Source organism: Terrapene carolina, unplaced genomic scaffold (assembly GCF_002925995.2).
Source record: "Terrapene carolina triunguis isolate 2854851 unplaced genomic scaffold, T_m_triunguis-2.0 Scaffold69, whole genome shotgun sequence".
Taxonomy (NCBI): Eukaryota; Metazoa; Chordata; order Testudines; family Emydidae; genus Terrapene; species Terrapene triunguis.
Window position 1 is genome coordinate 64,000,921 of NW_020664420.1, and position 24,540 is coordinate 64,025,460.

The 24,540-nt window shown below is 39.7% G+C and overlaps 1 protein-coding gene across 2 annotated transcripts in view; it reads right to left on the reverse strand.

Annotated features, from left to right (window-relative positions):
• Positions 1–665: 665 nt before the first annotated feature.
• PGGT1B (protein geranylgeranyltransferase type I subunit beta) overlaps positions 666–24,540 on the reverse strand; it is a 52,322-nt gene continuing 28,447 nt past the window's right edge. For both annotated transcript variants that reach the window (XM_024205118.3, XM_024205119.3), the window contains exons 4-9: positions 20,078–20,229; positions 14,649–14,781; positions 7,710–7,755; positions 5,026–5,210; positions 4,632–4,740; positions 666–1,736 (exon numbers count right to left, since the gene is read on the reverse strand). In XM_024205118.3, coding sequence (XP_024060886.1) covers positions 1,555–1,736; positions 4,632–4,740; positions 5,026–5,210; positions 7,710–7,755; positions 14,649–14,781; positions 20,078–20,229 — 807 coding nt within the window. In that variant the 3' untranslated portion in view covers positions 666–1,554. The remainder of the gene's footprint in view (positions 1,737–4,631; positions 4,741–5,025; positions 5,211–7,709; positions 7,756–14,648; positions 14,782–20,077; positions 20,230–24,540) is intronic.

Sequence of the window (24,540 nt, forward strand, 5' to 3'; positions counted from 1 at the left end):
ATTGGGAAAAGTGGTGGGCTCTTGCCATGAGAAACCTGACAGCTGGTTCTCCAACAAGGGAGAAATGCCTTTCAGAAAAGCTAGTTCCAACACCCACACCCCCATTTTCATCAGCAGCTTGATGTAACCTTAGAATGCCCCACTGCTGCACTTCCCAATACGATGAGGAACTAAAGATGGCCATTGCCAGTTCCCTATGTGGAAGGAAGAGGACTACCCTTCTCATTCTCTTCTAATGAGTTGAAAAGGCCAGCCCCAGGGTCACTCTCCTCCATCAGCATGAAGAGTCCAAGGTTTTCTTTATTTTCTCCTCTTGGATCAGTTTTAGGCAGATATCAGGAGCATGTCACTTGTTTGGCCTCCAGCAGTGGCTCCTCCGTGAACAGTGAAGCTGGAAATATGTTTTTAAATGAGAATTTGTGGCTTTTTGATACACAGGTCAGTGAGGTTATAGCAAGGTTAGGTGTATCATGCATTTTCCTGCTGTATGTTTGTGAAATTTAAGCAATTGCGATTTGTGTCAAACTCAATGGCTAGAAAATTATTTGCTTGAACTCAGAACAGCACCTCAACTGCACCTCTCAATTCTGACACAACTAGAGATTATATTGGCAAATGGCTGAAAATGTTCAATTTATTGGACTTTATTTGGAATAAAGCTATTTTAAAAAAGCATCAAACAATTTTAAAATACAACTTTCTGCTCTTTATATTCAGACATTTTAAAGAGAATCAGGACTTTTTTCTTTGACATCGAAGGAGAGAAATCTTTGAAAAAAAATCAAGATGTAATTGAATGGTATAACACTACCAACATTTCTGGCACTCTGCTTCAACAATCCTGTGTGATGGCACCTTGCCAGATGGTACCTTTACCCCAGGATTCTGCTGGTTACTTTCTCCTCCCATTGTTAATGTAGTATGCCATAAAAATGTAATTAAATTCTGGATAAGGTAATGAATAATACTTCATATTAAGCTATTACATCTGCCTAATTTGAGCGATACAAGAGGATTATGGAATTAATGTAACACCACCACACAACTTTAGGAAGCCTGTCTATATTGAATAAAATAATTTTATTTTTTGTTTACAAAGGTTATGGAAGCTGACATCTACTTTCAACTGAGACTTAACATAGGGGTTTCTCTACCTAAACATGTCAAATATTAAGGTAATTAAGAACTTTGTGAGGTTCAGTGCTATACTGTATGAGAATATGTAAACAGATTTTGAAGACACTTTCCCCATTATAAACTTTGACACAGTATGCACAAATTTTAAAAAATAAAATACAAATGAAAACAAATTTGCCTCAAGGGATTTCTTAGAAGTACAAGCCATTTCAGGAGTCTGCAGTGGCAAACTTCTATACAACTGAAATTTCCTTTTATCCCAGAATAACTGGCTAAAGGCCATTCACTATCAAAGTGATGCCAGTAACATGGATTTGATTGTATGACTCCAGCACTTAAAAAGAGCACATTGGTTATACATGGCTTTTAACCCTGGGCTACAGTTACGCTACCAAACTAAGCTTGAGTCTAAATCAGTCATGTAGAGATGTGCACGTCATCTGAACACTGTTTAGAGTCCTTAGTTTTCCAGATCTGATGGAGGTGCTGAAGGCGCTCAGAGGTTCTTGTGCTTACATTCAGGGCCGGGTGAACTTTGCAAATGCCAGATTCCTCCATTAATGACAGGCCACAGATCCCAAAGTATGCATGCAAAGCATCTGGAAACAAAATAGTAAAGGAGTTAGTTAAAATGTAAATGCTTCCTGGTGTATCATGCAGTAATATTGAACTGTTTGTGTTCCAAAACACCAACCAATTTTAAGCCAAGCCCTGAAAGTTAAATGGCAAATAGAAGTTCCTAGTTATATTTTGCTTTATCTAATTCTAAATATAAAATATAATAGTTAACCAAGCCCTACCACACACTGAGTATGAGGCGATGGTCTGGAATTTCTGTCCTAAGACTAGATTCTAGGAAGCACAACTACTTTATTCAGTAAAGAGCTCTCCCAGCTAGCTGATCACATATGAGAGGTCATGCCAGAGAGATGTGGAAGAGCCTGAGAGAGTCGGGAGCTTATTTAAAGCATTCCCTCCCAGACACTCTAAAAATATTTCCTTCTAAAACCAGAGGAGGATTTTTTTAGAATAGAAAAATTACTCCTGTTACAGTAGCAGCAACCTCTGTAGATGAGGGCATAGGTGATGGCTGACTGTTCATTAAAACAGCAAGATGTATTTTGGTACTAGCAGCTACGAAAAGGCAGAATCTGGAAAGTACAAGTACCACCATTACACCTCCACCAGCCCATCCAGGGGGATTTCTCTAATGCTGGGGAAGAAAGATACCTCTTATATGGCCCTTCCAGCCATATCAATGCTCCATAACCTTTTTCGTTTCATTGTAATTTCACAATTACCAAACTGATCTTTTTCAGAAAGGTATTTGCACATACTCCAGCCAAATATCCAAAAGAAAGCCTCCTTATAAAGCATCATTGTTGTGCAGACAGAAACATGCTCACTACACACATCTCCTTCTGGGTGACCACACTGAAAATGTGTCTGCCAGTGACAGCTCACCCCTGGGAAAACTCCCCAAGCACGCTCACTGAAATCCCTTTACTAACTACCACCCAACTGCCCATATATGGCAGATTTAACCCAGAGGCTCTGAAGTTGTGCAGGACAGTGCAGACTAATGCAGAATTTAATGCCAGCCAAAACATACTGACAGACAGCCTGAACTGTGCACTGCTTTTTCTATTTGAAGCAATGACAAAAATCTCAAGGCGTTTGAAGGCCAGGAGTTGTGGAGACAAATATTTTGTGAATAAGGCACACAGTCAGAAGACAACCATGGAACATAGCAACTAGATGAAACAAGTATCATTTGCATTGCTTCCTTGCCAAATCTTAATTTAGGCTGTTGTATTCAAATAGCTTTACATTTTCCTGCATGTCTGTTTTGTTTTCAGATTATTCTCACTCTCCATGTTTTATCAAGCTAACTAAGAAGTTGAATTTTATTTAAGTCCAGCGGAGGGCAACAAATATGATTAGGGGGCTGGAGCACATGATTTATAAGGAGAGGCTGAGGGAATTGGGATTGTTTAGTCTGCAGAAGAGAAGAATGAGGGGGGATTTGATAGCTGCTTTCAACTACCTGAAAGGGGGTTCCAAAGAGGATGGATCTAGACTGTCCTCAGTGGTACCAGGTGACAGAACAAGGAGTAATGGTCTCAAGTTGCAGTGGGGGAGGTTTAGGTTGGATATTAGGAAAAAACTTTTTCACTAGGAGGGTGGCGAAGCACTGGAATGGATTACATAGGGAGGTGGTGGAATCTCCTTCCTTAGAGGTTTTTAAGGTCAGGCTTGACAAAGCCCTGGCTGGGATGATTTAGTTGGGGATTGGTCCTGCTTTGAGCAGGAGGTTGGACTAGATGACCTTTTGAGGTCCCTTCCAATCCTGATATTCGATGAAGATTTATTTTATAGCAAAAATGTATATGGGATACAAATTACCTCAAACATGCTGCACTATTATCCTGTATTTTTAATAGTTCTGTGTACATGTTTGCTGCTAGTGAGTATCTTGTATTGTAACTGTGGTAACTATGTCTCCCTCACTAAGCAAGCAATGTGGAGAATGTAGTGAATTTGTATGCGCTGATCACTGCACATTGATGCTGATGTGCGAAAATTGCATATAGGCTCACACTGAACAGGACTCCTGCTAGTTTTTCAATTTGTGAGTTAGATTAAGTTTTTTCTCCTAAAACGTTAAGGAATTGTTCTTAGATTCGTAATGCATTTGGAATACAAATTTCCCTTATGACACAGTTAATGTAATTTTTTTTCCTCGACACTGCATGAAGATCAAGGATATTGACTTTTTATATTTTGACATGTGATGTTGACAATTTGTGTTCTAATGGTTATAAAGTTAACTTTTGGAATCTCAACCCCGCTCATTAAATATTGTCTGACGCTCCCCACTGTCTGAAACTCACTGCATAATTTCTTGCAACTGTGAACATTTAAATGGATAATAAAAATGTTTAAAAATAAATCATCCATCAGTTATAAAAAGTAAAAATTGAACTCTGCAAGCCTACGAATAGATGAAAAGTTTTAGGTACCATTAGTACTTTAAGCTTTTTGCATTAGCTTTTTCATAAGACTTTAGCGATATTGTCTGATGTGCTCTTAGTATGTTTATTAAAAAGAACAGGCTCGGGAATATTTATAAATGGGCCCTGGATAAAGGCCCATTACACAGTCTATGCTCTTTAGCTAAAATGATTTTAAATGCATAGAAATACTATTCAGATACTAAATAATATGAACAGGTTGTTTGCCATTTTCTCTTTCAATAAGGGGCAGTTCATTTATGACATTTTAAACAAGGAGAAGGGGCAGAGGGAGATGTATACTTTACATTAAACAAATATAGCTTTCCAATTATGTGTTATGGCTTACTGTTGCACATATTTCTGAGGGGGAAGAATTAAAAATATTCCTTTATTTGTGTTAAAAATGAGCCACCTCTTGGACCACTGGAATACATTTTGCAACACAAAACACATCAGGATTCTGAGAAATAAATTTACCTGGGTGGCTATCTGGCCACTTGGCAAATCCACCAACAAGACGATCTTGAGTTGACAAGATGTAATTTCTGTTTTTCTCAAAATTTGTATATTGGAATATTTTCAAGAGCTGGAAAAAAAGTTACAGTGTTACAGAAATACCTACATAAAGAGAAGCGTTACCATTTTAACAGCTATAAGTGGCGCATTGGGGCATAGTTATGGTTTTAGTATCTTGTCTTCTTGCAAGAAAGCAGCAGACATGTAGCCCAATACATAAATGTACAGAGATCAAAATAGTTTAGTAATTCAAAGATCAAGCCTACTTGCACTGACTATATAACTAACTTGAGGAGATGAAGGTTGGTTAACCGAGTCAAACAGGTTAATACATATATTGTAGCAATTGTATTACCTTAAGTGTTGCTCCTACCCAAAATGAGTAGCAGGTGTCTACAGGTTTGTTGGGCCGTCCATGATAGCCATTCTGTTGTCTCATTATGCACCATCTCTTTATTCTGTTCAGTTCTTTCTCTGAAAATACTTCCTCCAATTTACCCATCAAGCACAGTGAGGCGATACCACAGAACGTGGAGCCACCTGTAAGAAATAATTATGTTTCTGCAACCTTTTTTCATTGAAGTTAAAACTTCTGATTAAGATCAGACAAGCTACCAAGTAGTAGTAAAAAATATCAAACAGAGTTGTGTAAAGGAGTACAGAAAGGTCTGAAGTCTAAAATCCATACAAATAAGGTGATCCTTAATCCAACACAGAGGTCAAAGTATTACACGTACTATTACAAATGGAAATTGGAGGGCCTCAGTGCTGCCCCATTTATGTAAACCACCACTACTCACTGCTGCAGACTGATTTCCATACGTAACATTACACAAGCAAGCTAATGGGAAGCAGGAATCTATCTGAAGCAGTGGTGTCAAATTTAAAGAGGCAGGCTCAGCAAGTGAGCGAGCCACATCATTCCAGTACAAGAAAGAAGGTTTCAGTCAAAATACACCAAATTTTCGCATGCATAGTTAGATTTACTTTAGGAGTCACACGGTGGAAGTTTCTCTCCCTTTCAAAGAGGGAGGGGAAGAAAAAGTCCCCTATCCCCTCCCAACCTCTCATTCTTACAGAACATTTACAACTGTTTTCTTCCTGCTGCTGCTCCAACTTGGAGATTTACTGGTTTCAGGCCTGTAAACAGCTGGCTGCTGAACCACCTCATTCCAAATCACCCCTTCCTCATCCCAGATTCCTACGTTTCATCTACAACCCAGCTGCCAGTCCTAACCAAACAAGGCTAGACATACTCCCTCTGAAGCTAATCAATGCTGATGCATCACCCAGATGAGTTGCTGCAGTTACACAATTACATAAATGTCCTCATTAGAATGTCTTCCAATCAGTTCAGTGACCCCACAATTATAGTGGACTAAAAACATAGCAGCAAAGGTAGGCCTATTATAAACTGCTCTCAGCACTTGCTTATTAAGCAGATACTAGTTCTATGTTTCCTTTAATGGAGACACTCAATTGGACAAACTAGACATCTCCCAATCAGGCTACTAAACTATCTATGAGTACATAATGTAATCTACAGATAACTTCGTGTATTTAGTTGGCTCAGAGATTGAGCCAGTTACACGCTGCTGGCAGTTCTGCACTCTTCCCAGCCTCCACACTGTTACACTTCATAGAAGCCCCAGCAAAATGCGCTATAACAGAGGTTCTTAAATTGCAGTGGTCCAGTAGGAACTGGTTGCTCACTCCACTTAAGTTTCACTTGCTAAACTGCAGTGAGAGCAAACATACCCACACTAAATACATCCCTAAAATCACTTTTCTATATAAGCAGTTACTATCGGTGCCATGGGGACGTTCTGTGATAACAGGAGGGGAGGTGGCCATAAGAAAAATCTATGTTAAGATGTGGTCTACACTATTAAAACATTTGAGGACCCCTGTATTATAACAGCAAAGAGCACTACAATACTCAAATTGTGACTCTTTTACTTTTTAAACTGAGGTTGAAGAGAAATCTGGAACCAGAAGGGAAAGCCCAGACAGTTTCTTTATGACTTCCACGCTAACTCAACTGGCAAGATTTTCTGAAACATGATTGTAGACAAAACAATGGTGAATTACCTCCCAGAATTCCAGCTATTCCTTGTAATTATACATGGAATCTGTGCCACACCTCTGAGTAGGATAAAAAAAGTCCCGAGGAAGAACCTGAGTAAGCTGAAGATATAATAAGACACGGGGCCTGAGTCTCATTTAGACTAAGATCCCTTTACACCACTGGAAGTGTATAGGGGCTTTGAAGTTGGTGCAGTGAGAATCAGGCCCATGGACTTTCATGGTAACCATTAACATGTAGAAGAGTCACCAAAGTAACTTCAGCACACCATGGAAAAACATGGATGCAATTACGTAAAAACCAGTGGTAAGATTATGACTGACTAGCATTTAGTAGGCTTCATATAAACACAATCAAGTCTCAAAATCAGGGATGATCCAGCTGCTCCAGGGTGTGCCTACCTTTCCCAGCACTGTCTGTTGCTGCAAAGGGATAAATGGAACGTTTATGCTCCAGAAAAACACCAAGTTAAGAATTCCTGACTTGAGTCGCAATTTGCTTTTTTAATAAAAATTAACTGTAGTTTTAAAATTCAACCCCAAGCAGACTCTGTGGTTCAACACAGGAAATGATTATAGGATACATCCACAGCTGGTGGAACTGGGGTGTATCATCAGGAAGGAGTGCTGCAACAATTGACCCACAGTGAGGAATGAGAACAGAGATCAGAGAGGGAGGAGATCAGAGGGTTGTTGAGGTAAGAATACTGGAGTAAGAAAATTCTTAGGACCCTCATTTGGTCTAGTCTTGGGATGGAGACAGTCATGGTAAGGAAAGAAGCCCACATGCTCTGGGAGAACCTTTTCATTTGTTCCTCTTCACCCCACTTCCCTGAAAACCCAAAATACCAACAAGGGAGGAAAATGCCGCATGCTGAATCCCAGCATTGTTTAAAGAAGCTTCATTTAACTGCTGCCGTTTTTAAGAATTGAGAAACATTTTAAGGCACTTACCATGAGATTCAAGTCCAGCTCCCTGTGCCAGCCCATTATCATAGGACTGAAAAAGAAAAAGCAGTTTTAGAAATAGATTGTTCATACATGTATTTTGATTATATGTAACTTCATTTTATTAGCAAGACCTGCATCACAAACCACACCAACTACAACATCTATTTCAATTAGTTTTAACTGGCCAATAGCTTTTCAAAGGCATACACTGTGGATCAAAAGTTATCAGCATCACATTGACCTGTCAGCAAAGCAGCACAGTTTGAACACATGCAGTTTTTAAATAGGTATTTTCTAAAAAATTAAAAACCCAAAGTTTCTGTTTCAAATATTATATACTAAAATGCTAAAGTTAAGGTTCTATAATTATGCAGCATTACAGTGCCAAGTTAAGTGGCAAGGAAAAGCCAATTCTGTGGATGTTTTAAAATACATTCTGCAGGAGCGGTGTCCCCCTTAAGGAGCCAAAGCATCTGCAAAACTCTAGACAAGACAAGAGACTATCCTATTTGTCTATGTCTGTTCCCAAATCAAGAGTCATTTACAGTACAAGAATGCAACGGTTAGGCCACTAGTTTATGTAAACAGCACAGCCTTCCCATAATACAATACATTCTGCAGTGAAGACAAAGGCCTTATGTGCTAAACTGCAACAAGAATCTACACTTAAGGGAAAAGGAAAGCATGGGAAAGCATCAGCATTCTGCTGGACAAACTGAAGTTATTTAAAAAAATAGTTTAGTCATTCTGATTTAAACCTTTTAAAGCAAAGCGTAAAGGGCTGATGTTCCATCCCGGGCTCACTCCATTGTCCTAGGAATTCCAATTCACATGATCCTGTATCAACGGATGTCTGTGCAGTGGGAGTTACTTGCCCATTGTGCCACAATACTGAAGCAAGTTAAAGAATGGCAATAGTATATACTGGAATGCACTTTGGTTTGTGGGATTTTTAACTCAAATTTGTTTTATTTTAGTAGCAGTTAGACTTCAGTATAATCCCCCATCCCCCAAATCATTTAGTTAATTAAGTTAAGGTTGCTAGAGTGTAACCCATTACCGGAAACCTAGGAAACAATCAGCTAAGGGTACGTCTACACTGCAATTAAACATCCGCAACTGTCCTGTGCCAGCTGACTCGGGCTCACGGAGCTCAGGATAAGAGGTTGTTTAACTGTGGTGTAGACATTTGGGCTCAGGCTTGAGCCCGAGCTGTGGGACTCTCCCCCCCTTACAGTGTCCCAGAGCCCAGCTCGAGCCTGAATCTGCACATTAACACCCCAATAAAACATCCCCTTAACCTGAGCCTGAGTCAGCTGACACAGGCCAGCAACAGGTTTTTAACTGCAGTGTAGACATACTATGAGTCATTTAACACCCTGCCTACACTCCCACTCATCAGTTCCCCTTATCCTCAACTCCCCCACACCCATCAAGCCACAGTCCAGACATCTCCATCTTCATTCTGTATGTAACAGAGATGATATGGGGGGGAAGCAACATATGGGTAGGACATGAGAGACTTGAGTTGTGAGAGGTACTTGGGGGAGAAGCAGGGATTGATCTGCAGACAAGCAGTACCCTGACAAACCAACCATATGTCAAGAAAATGCAGAGTCTGGGACTGTTTGGAGGAAACATGACTGATGTATAAATAAAACAATAAATAATATACAGAAGTTAGATACAACCTTATTAAGCCTTCCCATGCTACAAGAACAAAGACAGTCAATTAAACTGAGTGGCAACACTATTACAATTGATAACATGAAAAATGTTCATAGAAATGCATAAACCACCTGTGGAACTCTTGTTAGACACCAAGTGCTTAAAATAGGATTGAAAAAAAGGATTCAATATTTATACTGAATATCCGTTTGTGTGCGCGCGTCACACACACACACACACACACAAATAAAGGCTATATATAGATCCTCATACTTCAGAGAATAAATTAAATCACTAGCAGAATTAGGAAGCAAACTACCCTATGGCTAGGTTATTCCATAACCGTCAACTATAGACAGGTTATTCCGTAATTGTTGACCAGGGGTTTCTTACATCTTCCTCTGACACAGCTAATAGGGGCCGCCATCAGAGATGGGATATTGACAAGACAGACCACTAGTCTGATTTCCATGTTCCTACTTCTAGCAAAACAGCAGGTGCCCAGCACTTCTCAAGATCACAAGACTGTCACTGCTTGAAGGTGAATATTCTTTATCGCAGAACACACATTAGCTGTTTTCTGCTTTCATATTAAGAACTGTAATATTCCTCACTGGACAAAAATTCTGACCACTGTCCTTTTTTTGGAGTGAGGACTAAAAAGGATGAATTCTGAAAGTTCACATCTGACGTAAATAAACTTTAAGCAGGAGCATGGCCTCGGCTAACTTTGGAAAAGTTGATTCTAAGCAACCACTATGAACATTTGAAGACTGAGCATATGCAGCACAAAGTTCCATTAGCTGTTAGTTGTGCATTTTGAGCATGGAGTCCCTATGTGCTACCAAGCTACAAAGCCCCATTAACTGCTAAGCAATGGCAAGCTGATTAGCACTGGCGAAGCGAGTTAACTCTATAAACAGAGTAATTGTAAAAGGAGGTGGTGTGCTTTATGTACTGCAAAGTAATTAGCTCTGGGAAAAGTTAAGTGTGCAACCCAAATAGTGCACTATGTTCAGCTGCACAATTAGCCTGAAATTTTAACAGACACAGGCACCAGTTGCTTTTTGAGGATTTGATCCTGTTAAATAAATGGGGATATTTTTGTCTCCAATTTTCTACTTTTTTATTTTAAAAAGGATAATGAAAAGAATTCTTCATTGCTACAGTATAAAAGTTGAATAATTAAATCCTATCCAAATCAGGAAATGTGTAAATCAATTAAACACAATCTTAACTCCAACCCCCTGCCATTTGCATCACAGTCAATCTGTAGAGATATGATCATAATCAAAGTAGTTAATTTGTCCCTCCACTCTAAAGGGTAATTAAAAATGGCATTACACCTCTACTCCGATATAACACGACCCGACAGAACACGAATTCAGATATAATGCGGTAAAGCAGTGCTCTGGTGGGGGGTGGGGGAGGGAGGCTGCGCACGCCAGTGGATCAAAGCAAGTTCGATATAACGCGTTTTCACCTATAACGCAATAAGATTTTTTGGTTCCTGAGGACACCGTTATATCGAGGTAGAGGTGTATTTATATTTATTGCATCAGTGATTCCAAATCACCCCTGTTCAGTTCACTAAATTTTTTTCCCCTCAGTGTCACAAACTCACCCCTGAATATGAAAGTCAAAATGGACTTTAAGGTTTACACATCAACAATAAAAATTCTGCAGTCCGAACTTGATAGTTCTACTGAAGAGGGAAAGCTGAAACATCACTGCAGAAACAGGTTCTGAACAGGAATAAAAAGAATCCACTTATTGCAGTCAGTAAAGGCAGTAGATACAACAACGAATACACACAGAGAGCTATTATCTATAAAGATGCAATGTTAATGCTGTAACTGTCTAAAAGTGTAGTTCTAGTCTGAAAAGTACGATCAATCTTAAAAAACTTTGCCCTTTTCTGATGTGCTTAATTCTACAATTCAAGTTGCAGTAGCAATTTTTGGATTTAAAGTTTATGACTCAATTCTGACACAACAGGAAATTTTAGAATTAGAATTTAGGAGTTCAGTTACAAATATCTATTACAGCTAATCAATCTCGCTGCTACTTAAACAAGTTATTTGTACCTCAGTTGCATGTCACAATTTGCATTACTAAAAAAATAAGTTCATAAACTATGACTTGCACTCAGATATATAAAGAGGCCTCATGTACTTGCAAATGGTGACATAAGATATAGTGAAACAAAACCACATCTTTGTATGACAGCAGTTCACTAATGATGCCATCTATTTTGCCTTGTAATTAGTGGACTATCAAAACAAGATACTATTGTAGAAAAATAGAGCTAGGCATTCACAAGAAAAAACACAAAGCAAGGATATGTTTAGCTTGCATTATAATTAGATAGGAAAGTCTTACACTGAAATAAAATTAACTTCAAAAATAAATTTCATGGCTACATCTGAATATAAAATATTTTTATTTTAGGTTATTTGCAGAACTCAATTTAATAGCAACATTGCAGATGTTCTTTCAGGGATTCTACACTTCATGCAACGGACCCATTATAGGCGGATTTAACGGTGGTTATTATATTTGTTTACTAAACATACAGCAAGACTTGTTTATATGGTGGGAAAATCGATCATCCTGGCAGTCTACACAATACCATACACAGTAGTCTTAGTATAATAACGTTGGTTAATTTTATTTTAATTTCTGATGATATAAAGCGTTGGTTTCTAGCTCTACTGGTTCTTGAAATACTGGCTGCTAAAATGGTATCATAATTCAAGCGTGCGGGAAGCAAAAGTGTGATCAGGAAGACGTGCTCTTCGGGTCCAATATTTTCCAAACTGTTAGGGTTAGAAAAGCACACTTAAAAAGGCTAGGTTCCTAATTGTGTAAGTATCTAGCCCCAATAGCGACACTTGAACTCACCTATAACCAGGCCTGCACTGGGGTCACACCACATAGCAGCGACTTTCTGACACTGGCCCAGAATTAAATATAGATGGCCAGGGAGCAGACACTGCTGGGGATTCCCCTGACAGAAAAGAGTCCCCAGTAAGTACAGAGCTAGCAGAGTCTGTTCCTACAGCTCCCATATTATTTGTATTACCATAAAGCCAAGGAGCCTTAGTTATCAAGTAGGATCCCATTGTGCAAGGTGCTGTACAAACAGAACAAAAAGATGGTCCCTGCCCCAAAAGAGCTCACAATCTAAGTATAAGACAAATGACAACAGATGTGTATGCAGACAGATTGGGGAAGTACAAGGAAACAATGAGACAATATTGATCAGTTTGACAGGCAGTGGGCTCAGCACACCAGTGGCCTAACTACGGCCAAGCTTTTTATAGAGGGAAAAGGAGAGAGTTTTAAGGAAGAGAATGCGTTAATTTTGCAGATGTTTACTGGGAGCTCCTCCCAAGTGTGTGGGGCAGCCTGGGAGAAAGCACAAAGTTGTGCATTTGAAAATTTAACAAGTGGGCAATGGAGGCTTGTATCACAGGCTGATCAGAGGCAGGAGTCAACATCTTCACAGAGAATGACAGGACGTGTGGATAGAACATGAAGGACCTTCAAATGAAGACAAATAGCTTATGTTTGAGGTGATAGAGGAGGTGACAGCAGTGGAGGGATGTAAAGAGGAGTGACGTGGTTAAAGCGACAGGCTAGGAAAATCATATTTGCAGCTCCGTTCTGAATGGATAAGTGAGGTAAGATTGCAGAGTTAAGACCAGTGAGAAGGATATTGCAGTTATCGAGATGATGGGAACCTGGATGAGAGTGGTAGCTGTGAGGATGGATAGGAAAAGCTGTATCTTAGAGATGTTGTGCAGAAAGAATCTGCATGCTTCAGACATAGCCCAGATGTGAGGACCTAGAAAGAGGTCCAAGTTGAAGATGACACTCAGATTATGGGCCTAAGTGACAAGCAGGCTGGTGCTGTTGTCCAGTTATTGACAAAGGAGTAGTGGGAGGGCGGGGGGTGGTGAGAAGGGAAGTGGTGGTGGTGAGAAGATTAAGAGCTCTGTTTTAGCCATGTTGAGTTTGAGTTGACAGACATCCACAAGGAGATATCAGACAGACCAAGATTGCAGTTTGGATGGAAGAAGACAGGTCTGGAGGGAGAGGGAGAGAAAATACAGACAATCGTTGAACTGGTGTTTGCAGATGAAATTATCCAGAGGTAAGGTGCAGAGAGGGAATGGGACCAAGGACAGAGCACTGTGGAAACTCTTCAGAAAGCAGGGGGTGGGGGTACAGGGATGAAGAGAATCCTCCAAAGGTCATGCTGAAGAAGCAATGACAGCAGTACAAGAAAAGGAGAGGAGAGAGTCACAGAAGCTCAGGGAAGACAAGATTACAAGAGGAGTATGGTCAACTGTGACAAAGGCAACTGACAAGTCCAGGAGGATGAAGCTGGAGTACCAGTTCTAAGTTCTCAGTCATTTACAAATTACACTGAGCAGTGTACAGCTACTGTAAGGCTTATATCTGTGCCATATCAAAAGTCCTAGACCATTCTGATAGAAGCAACTCAACCAATCACCATTACTCTACAGCTAATTTGAGTGCAACAGTGTCCCTGGTGGAATGCGATAGAATGCACAGATAGTGGCTTACCTGGCCCAACTGCCAGACCTATGTGACAGCATGGGGTTTCAGCTACTAGTTTTATACTATTTATAAAAAGAAAATAGGAAATGGAGGACTGCCCATTTTTCATCTGGGTGATGGGATCCCCATCTGGGGGGGATTCCCAGTTACAAACTGGGAATGTCCATCTTCAGTGTCTATGTTACAAGTCCTACCATGCCGAGGGACCTACTGATTGCAACATGGCAATAGAGAGTATCCAATCTCAGTGAACAACTGAAGTCTGTCTTACAGTATAGGAGAGATGGAATGTTGTTTTAACTATGATCTTAGACTTTGGAACAGCCCTGCTTCTTTAGAACAAGGCTGCTGCAGTCTAGAAACGGTTACATGTTGTTCTGTCCAGTCTATTCAGGAAGATCAAACCACATGTTAACTGCGTCAGGGAGATTACACTGGATCCTCCAAGGTCTGTGGTTTTTTTACATTATAATACTACTGTGCCACTACTCCTCTTTCAACTCAGTATACCAGGAAACACAAAGGACTATATGAAAGGTTATGGCTTGTATTCAAGTAGTGCTGGTGATTGTTTTAGCCACATGCTGCAGCATGCAGAAAACCTACGGTCTTAAGATTTGAAAAATATCATTTAAAAAAACAAACAAACAAACAAAAAAAGACACACCACTAAGGAAAACTCACCATACTTCTTCTAATATATTCTATTGCTTTCTTCATATCCATGCCTGACCAGTTGTTCAGCATGTAGCAAATACAGGAAGCACAGTATACAAATCTCATGTCATTCTCGCTACCTTCAAGCACAGCACAGAAACTAAAAGAAATACAGAGTTTTCTCATTATGCATTGCAAAGGCTATCACATTATGAACACACACACACAAAAACACCACCCCAGGCTAGTTTATCATATACTTCTCATCTCAAGAGGAAGTTCCTTAAATATTTCAAACTGTAGTCTTCAGAAGGACAATACTATGTCCCTATTTGGAAGGGCAACTAATCCAACCATATATTTTAGTTTGGTTGCCCAGATCAGGCACCGGCCTTGGATTTTGTGCTTTCACAACCTCAAAAACAAGACTGCAACGCTTCGCTTTACAGCTTCCTGACAAGACTTCATTTGGCTCAAATATAAGCAGTTTGAATACTTAGCAGCTTTAAAAACATTTGAAGCAGGTTAAGTGTGCAGAAGTATTTTTAAATGGCTTCTTACTAGATCACCAGTCTGGAGTACTAAAGTCATCCTTTTGTCTTTAAAAGCTCTACATAAACCTTTGCATTGGGCCATACTACAAGAGGTCTGTGTCCAGTTGAGGTGCAAATCAATGTCTGCATGCACACTGGGCTATTCACGTGCCTAAGTTGGACAAACAAATGCACACTTGCAATTTCTTGACACAAACATCTGAGAATTTAGTCCATTAAATGTTAGTCAGTTGCTCGAGACAGTAGGCTCAATTCTGGAAATATCACACACTGTTGTATACACCCCTTTGAATTTGGAATTTTCAGTTTATGAAAGCAATTTAGCATTGTATTTTAATAATTTTGAGTTCTTGAAAATGGTTTAACTTTGTAGAACCCTATCATGTGATATCCATGTAAGTCTCACCTGATTCATAAGTTAAAAATAAATTAAGCCAACACTTCTATTTTAATTAACACTGCTGTCTCAGTTTAATAATGAAATGGATCATAGTCCCTTCCGAAATAACACCATTACACCCTACTCTTAATTATAGGCTCTCTCAAAGCTATCTGTTCAATTTTTAACTACCCACATAGAATGTGTGACCTAAAACAAGGTCTTTTCATTAGCTATAAACCCAACCTAAATTGCTAGACATTTTTTAACTTAGAAAAAACTAAGTAAAGGGATCCACGTTTTACAAATGTCTATCAGATGTGTGGATCTGAGACATTTATAATAGGAGTGCAATTTATTTTAATAAGTAAAATGTAGGCTAATTAATCTCTTTATACTAACAGCCCATTAGTCTGTCAATCCAATTTCCTTACTCAGAGAGGGATAAGAACTAGAATTTTATCCTTAGACGATTAAAATGGACAATAAGCATTTAGATAATCCTGATCTATCCAGGTTATGCACACACAAAAGCTGAATTGTGTAAAACAGTTAATTTGAGAGGGTACATGTATAATTTTCACTGCTAAGCAACAATTATTCAAATAGTTTAGTATAGATATGGCTTTACAAATAGACTAAATACTTAGAACCTGGATTTTAATACTATGAATGGGAATCATAACAGCACAACCAGTTAGAGCCTACCAGTTTCTAACAAATTACATGCACTTCTCTTGCTACTGTACACTTTATAAAGACCATTCAGGTTACGTTTTCATTTCCAATGCTGATTTTTACAGAGAAATTTGGGAGTTGAGATGAATGTTATTTAAGTTTTAATCCCTCTGAATTAGACCAGCTCTGCTTCCTTAAGAAGCTGCTATATTTAATGGTTCCAACTCCAAAGAATGGGGAGTGTCGGTTAGGCAATATCTTATTTGCCTCTTACTATATTTTAATAGTATGGATGGGCTCCCTTGGCTAGTATTCAACTGTCAAATTGGGGCAATTCTCTCCTCCAAAACTGAACACCAGATAGGAAATATTCTCCCTTAGTTACCAAGTGATTTAGAGGTCAATTGCTAACTTCCCTTGCACTGCAGTCAAAACAGATTCCACTTATGGTCAGATTTGCTGGGGTACTAATGCAAATACCCTGGACAAACCGAGGATTCAGAAATGGAAGGGATGTTTTTACAGTCAAGATCCCAGGGCAGTTCATCCATGAAGGAACATACTATTTTCAAAGATTGACAGCAGGACCTCTAGGGAAGTGCTACACACACACATTTCTACAAGGTCTAACAATGGATTCACAGACAGAAAGTAATAAACTCACAGATCAGAGCTCTACATGTAACCAGCTCTGGTGTTTTTTCTATACAGTCTTCTACCCAACATTTCCTGTGCACCCCTCCAAGCCTTTCTATTCTGGCTTAATTTAAAAAAATAAACACACCTCTTTAGATACACATTTAGTTTAACATATTAAATTCAGATTATTAAGTCAGTCTTATAGCAGAATGTGGGCTACTTTAAAGACAGAGCAAGCCCTATTACCTCTTACATTTCTTCAATTAACATCATAGTTAACTAAGACTGTACTGAATTTCAAATACATTTTAAAGTGCATAGATAGCAAGAGTTGTTTCAACATATGAGCTTTCAGTAGGCTATCCTGACTGAATCTGGAACAAAACTCAGGCTTATGAAGACCTACCAACATTATGATGGTCTTCAGAAAAAAAATCTTGGGTATTTCTAAAGGGCACCTCTGGTTTCTAGAAGAAAACAGCTTAAGTTTCATGTTCTAATGTAGTACACAATGCTTGGATTTTTGCTATATCTTTAAAAGTTGGGTGTAGGACTCCCAAATACCTGTCATGAAAAAAAGGCTCAGAAGAGACTGTTCTGTTTTCATAAACAAAATTGTTGGCTTCATTCAATCTTACAGATGGTATTTCTGGGGGTCACAGTCTTTTTGGCTGATATATATTACTGTGGATCAACACAACTGGATCCACAGAGAGGGAATTCAATTAATGCCTGGCATTCATTTTTAGAATTTAGCAGCTTGGGGGTGCCAGACAGCAACTGAAGGTTATGCTGACATCATCTAACATTTATGCTTTCTGTAATAGGATTAATTTTTTCTGCTCCACCTTTTCTGGAAGCAGAAAAAAAGCTAGTGATTGGTTGACTTAACAGTGCCTAAGTATGGTTAGTTCTCCAGACAACCTAAAAAATTATTTAAGAGCCTGAGAGCCCCACATACTGTTCAAAAATCTCAGTCTGTTGAAGAGTTTTATTAGAAAAACTTGAGTTTGTACACTGGGTCTCTTGCATCTCTCTTCTAATTACAAGGAAAGGAATCACCAAAACACGTTAATTATGCTTTTCACGGTCTTTAAAATCAATCACTCAAAGAGCTACCATAAGGAATCAATCTACATTCCCACTAAAGACCAACTGGGAATCGCAAAACATAGAACATAAAAACAAAACAGTCTTCTTAACGTGAACTATTCTTAACTCAACAATAGATGAACAGTTTAAGAATAGTGCTTACTTTAAAATAAGTTTTACACAGATATGCAGTGCTTTCTAACAGGAAAGCCAATATTTTCAGTTCTACAGTGCGTTGGATGTAACATGTTCTCAGCTAGAAAAGATCACTGAAACAGCAGCAGCCACTAAGGGTTTGTTTACACACAAAAGTTGCACAGCTTTAATTACATCAGTGTAATTTAAAGCAGTAGAATCCCCTTATCTTAGATGAAGTTATATTGCTACAGAGGAGTTTTATCAATGTAGCGATTCCTGTATAGGAAGGGGAAAAGAAGACAAATATTAGTGTCAAGGTGCCTTGTACCTATAATGGCCCACTCTAGGGCTGTGCTGGTTAACTATTTCGGGTTAAAAAAAAAAAAATCACACTAACTGAACAGGTTTTGTACCAGTACAAGAACTGTTTGCAGATCAGTCTTGAGACAACAACCTCACTGGCTGGGTGATGTTGAAACACTATTTTTAGTACTGAAACAAATATTGCTAAAAAAATAAAAAAATTTGAAAGTTTTTTTTTTAAATGCATACATACCCTTTATATATTATATACACACTTAATGTAGTAACTAAGCTAAAGCATTCTGATTTATAACTAGTCATTTTGAGGGGAAGCTATTAGGTAAGGAAGTTTGTGATTTCATTAAAAACGAAAGTCTGATTTACTCTGCTATATTCATGTTGATGTTCCTCATTCAGACTGGACAAACTAGCTGTTTACACACAATTATGTACTAAGCTGCAACTTTGGGTTACACATACTGCAGCAGAATGTGTGTCTAACTTCCTCATGTTAGAAAATAAAAACTACTTGTGGGTTTTTTTTTTAAATGGACATGCACAAAGATTTTGGTCCCAACGACATCTGTATCCTTCTAAATAGGACAAGACATCAGGACATAGAGCCAGCAGTAGAGGCTGCAAATTGGATCAGCGGTCCTGGCATGGATAGAGCTCTGAATAACTGGCATTAGCACCCAGATAAGCATATTTCCTAATGACATTTAAACCTTTTGACATTTGACTTCAGAGTTAGCTACCATTGAAGAAGATGCATTCCATCTCTAGAGACTAAGGTATTCTGAGGAAACTGTGCAGAAAGTCAAACTTTGTTGTAGCATAGTACTGCACATATTGCACTTCTGCGAGCTTTCTTCTAGCAAGACCTAGTGTTTCCAGCACCACAGAGAGATACCCATGCTCCACATGCCATTTGCTCACTGTGTCGGAGGCAGACTGAAAAGGTTAGTGTACTGCTTGGAGGAAATGAGCATGGAGAAAAGATTGTTTTGGGGGGGGAGGGGGTGGGCAGGCTGACCAATTGCCTCTCACTGACTATAAGCAGAATCACTCAGTATCTATGATTGGATCTGAGGAACACAATAATGCTAATTTATGCAATGGAGTTCATCTTTACTGACTGCAGAAAAAGAATCCAGATATGTTAGGGATCCCTAGTATCCTCTTTCTCCACCCAATTATACCCCTGAATCTCAACTTCTAACTTTCATCCTCTCAGTGCCACTCCTAAATCAGTGAGAAGTAGTTATCAGACCTAAGCAAATCTCTCTTCCCAGAAGGCACAGAAAGCTGCCTTGACAGTGCTCCACAGAGTTACACAACCAGAGAATGTGAGGGTGTGTCAACGTTCACTTCAGCTCTCCTGAAAGGCACCATACAAAGCACTACCATCATGTCACCAGGCCAGCCAGTAACTTTCCAATAGCGAATGTGCACTGGGCCAAGAAATCAGTCAGTCCTGGAATGCATCATGACCCCAATAGAGTAACTTGCCTATATTCTAAAGTTTTCACACCAACCACAGCAAACAAAATTCTGGAAGGTGGACAAGACATAACACAGATATTTTACGGGGGTGAAGTGTATATTTTGTTCCATGGTTAGATTTTCCTCAAAAATTTCCAGTGTCTCCTGTAATAAAGAACGTCCTGTACCTTCCATCTTCCAGTTGGAGAGCTCTCAGTCCTGCCAAGCAGGCATCTTTATTTACTCGACTCAAGTCATCTCCAAGAATAACCAAGCATGATAGTCCAGTGTATGTCATTGCTATGTGCCCACTGTCATAGGGATGAGATATACCAGGACCCTAAAATTAAAAGAAAATACATTTAACTTATTTTGATTTCATAAGCTCTTGAATTACAATTAAGTATTCAATGAATTACATTTACAAATTCAAAGCGTTGACAATATTTTAAAGATAATGTTAATCTCTGCATTCATTTTGCAGAAGTGGAATTTATGTGACTAGACATGCCTGAAAAAACTATATAATTGCATAGCTCCATCTAACACTTTTGCTGAGGAGCAAGAAGCTTACAAATACTTTAAAGAAAAACTTAAATATGAAATTGCAGAACTACCAACTGTGATATGGAACTTATTGCTTAAATCAGCCACTGTATCAGATGAATGGAGTATTGCTAATGTAACACCCATATTTAAAAAAAGGCTCTAGAGGCAATCCTGGAAATTCCAGACTGGTAAGCCTAACTTCAGTACCAGGCAGCTGGTTGAAACTACAGTAATCATCAGACACAGACAAACATGATATGTTGGAGGAATAGTCAGCATGGCTATTGTAGCATTCCTCACCAGTCTATTAGAATTCTTTGAGGGGGATGAACAAACGTGTGGACAAGAGTGATGCAGTCAATGTAGTGAATTGGACTTTCAGAAAGCCTTTGACAAGGTCCCTCACCTAAGGCACTTAAGCAAACTCAGCAGTCATGGGATAAGAGGGAAGGTCCTCTCATGGATCAGTAACTGGTTAAAAGATAGGAAACAAAGGGTTGGAAGAAATGGTCAGTTTTCACAAAAGAGAGGTAATTAGTGGTGTCCCCGCAAGGATCTATACTGTTCAACATATTCATAAATGACCTGGAAAAGTGGGTGAGATAGCAAAGTTTGCAGATAATACAAAATTACTCAAGATAGTTTAGTCCAAAGCTGACTGCGAAGAGTTACAAAGGGATTTCACTAAATTGGGTAACCAAATGGCAGATGAAATTCAATTTGTAAATGCGAAGTAACGCACACTGGAAAACAATCTCAACTATACACACAAAATGATGGGGACTAAATTAGCTGTTACCACCCAAGAAAGAGATCTTGGAGTCATTGTGGATAGTTCTCTGAAAACATCCACTCAGTATACATCGTCAGTCAAAAAAGCTAACGATGTTAGTAACCGCTAGGAAACGGATAGATAATAAGACAGAAAATATCAAAATCCCACTACATAAATCCATGGTATGCCAATGTCTTGAATACAGCATGCGGGTCTGGTCACCCCATCTGAAAAAAGGTATTAGGATTGGAAAAAGTACAAAGCAGGCAAGGAAAATTACTAGGGATATGGAACAGCTTCCATACAAGGAGAGATTAAAAAGACTGGAATTGTGTATCTTAGAAAAGCCATGTCCAGGTGGGTGGTTGGGGTGGGGTATGATAGAGGCCTATAAAATCACGAGTGGTATGGGAAAAGTGAACAGGGAAGTGTTATTTAGCCTTTCACTTAACAAAAGAACTAAGGGTCACCCAATTAGGCAGCAGGTTTAAAACAAATGTAAATATGTACTTCACATAATGCATAGTCAACCTGTGGAACTCATTGCCAGGGGGATGATGTGAAGGCCTAAAGTTTAACTGGGTTCAAAACAGAATTAGATAAGTTCATAAATAGTTCCTCTGTCTGTAAAATGGAGATAATGGTCTAACTTCAGTTATAAGGTGCTGTGAGATCTATGACAAAGCACTATATAAGAGCTAGGTATTATTATTATGATACATTTCATTTAGATGGATTTCCCCCAAGCATTTAATAAACTACAGTGGATGCTGCTTAATAGCAATCCTACTATCAACAACTTTTGCTTTATACCAACATTTTACTGTGAATCAATGCCACCCCATTTACTTTAATGTTAAAGGGATTCGAACTTTGCCAACAGGCATGCCATTTAACATGGGGGGGATAGTTGGGGGTGGGGGGAGAGAAGAGGAAGAAGAGGGAAGAAAGGCCCTGGCTGTAAGCAGGTTTACAGGGCTGCAATCAAGGAAAGAAGTGCTGGGGCTGCACAGTAGCTCTCCCTGTGCTCTGTCCTACCCTGGCGCTGGGTGTACAGGTTTGGCATTGTCCCAGTGCTTCCTTCCTTCCCTGGCTGCAGAAAACCTGCTTGTGGTCAAGGACCCACAGTCCATACAGGAGGTAACAGGCTGTGGCACCTGCCTCCTTGCGCAATGGAAGACACCCCCCACCCCACACACACACCGGAATCCCAGTGCTGTGGGCTCCGAGAGGAGGCAGCAGGCAGGGCAGCAGTGGGGCTGCAGCCCAGATGCTGGGGTTTTCCACATGGAGTGGGGGCACTGGGGACCCATGGAGCTGCACAATGTCTCTTTGCGCTCTCTGGGTTGCTTCCTGACCTGGCATGCAGGACCCGGGCTCAATAAATTCCAGCACTTCCTTCCCTGATAGCAGCCCCGTAGGCAAGTTTGGGGGGCTGTAGTCAGAGCAAGCACATCCCAGGGCTTCCTTCTCTGGCTGCAGCCCAGCAAACCTACTTTCAATCTTACTGTCAACTTACAGGTTATCCCTCCACTGAGGTAGAACAGAGGTGCAGAATGGGAAGTCATAGTGGGCCTCACTCACTGTCCTTCTGCCGCAGCTGCTCCCAGAGAATGTCTGCGGAGGGAAAAAGTCTCCAGTCCTGGCATTAACTCCACACCTAGGACCATGTTGCTCTTCCTCCCACGGCTCAGATGACTGGTAAAGGAAGAGAGGTCCAAAGCCCAGGCAGAGTAGACAGGATGTTGTTTTTGCCATCTCCTCTTACACACCCACCAATCAGCAAACTGCATAGTACTTTATTTATCTAACTTCGAGAGGGAGTGGTCCCTGCTGGGATTAGAACATGGTTTTAAGGATTCTAGGCACTTCAACTCTGAAGGTTACAAGACTACGTCCTTCCATCCAACAGATCTCCCCTCTCAATTACTTTTATTCTCAGTAGTCCACTGCCCATGATGCTCTTCTGACCCCAAATATATGCACCCAGGGGAGTTATCACAAATTCCAATGTCTAGGACCATAGAATCAAGCTCCATCACAATAAATATTCAGTTTATAAATGACTGTTAAAGATAAAGTCTTTTTTCCACAAAACCTACATTTGGAGCTGACATTGCCCTGATAGTGTCCCTTGTAACCTAGGAGGGTAACCAGATTTCTTTCCAAGTGTTTTACAGTCTAACTTGGTCAAATAGATTAAAGTAAGCCATTAACAGGTGAAAAGAGTTTGGAAAAGTTCCATGATACTTTGCAACAATTGCTTATATAACATGCAAGTAGGTCAATCATCATTGAATTTCCAAAGCTTTTAATGCAATGGGATTATATAAAACAGGAATAGCCAAAATGCTTAAATTGTTTTACTTTGCAAGTCCAGGAAGAAGAGGAAAGATGCCAGCACTAATTATATACGACACTGAAAGAGTCAGATAGTGTAATTCTCCCATTTGTCTGTGACTTTGTGTCTACAACTGACCCTGCAGCAGCAGCTCCTGTCCCAGATCCCCTCTCCAGGCATTGCAGCCAGGCCCATGAGATCGCAGCACCATTCAGGTTTGATCCAGCTGCCTCTCAGCCATCACCACAGGGTGGGGGGGCCAAACCCGAGCTACACTGCAACCCAACATGCCAGGTCACAACATCCAGAATAGGAGCCTCAGTCTAGTTCGATGGGACGCAGGAGCTACCATTGCCCCTGTGCCAGAGGTGAGGAAGGAGCCCCGCTAGACCCTGGCGCTGCCACTTTGTGTGCCCAGTCCTGCCTCAGCACAGCAGAATGGGACTAAACCTCTTGAGGGCCCCTCCCAACTCTATATTTCTATGATTCTATATCATTTAAAGCCAGCTTCATCATGGCAAGGGTTCCATAGTTTTTGTTTCTTTCATAAATCACTTTAATTTATTTGAAAAGGAAAGAAGGTAGCATTGGCAATATTTTAAGCCTTTTTTTATATATATCAATTCTCACAAAGCCAGATCCAATTCCTTTTCACCAAAGGCAGTAGAGAATGTATTGATGCATGAATGTAAAAATGTGCTGATATATGAATAGTTTTTAAACTAAAGAATGTATATTAGCTGACTTTTACAGATTACCCCCTGGCCTCTTTCTACAGGCTAAATTATGAGAGCATAGGACAGTGTATTGGGCAGCAACAAATTTCCTGACAAGAGAAGATTCACGTCTTAAATTGCGTGCTGTCTGAACATACGCATCAAAATGAAAAAGCACCAGTGAAATGGTGACACCCTGTAACCATATTTAGCACTTTATATCCTTTTTGCTAAGCCCAGTTCCTCAAGCTTTGTGCAGGAGAGAGGATT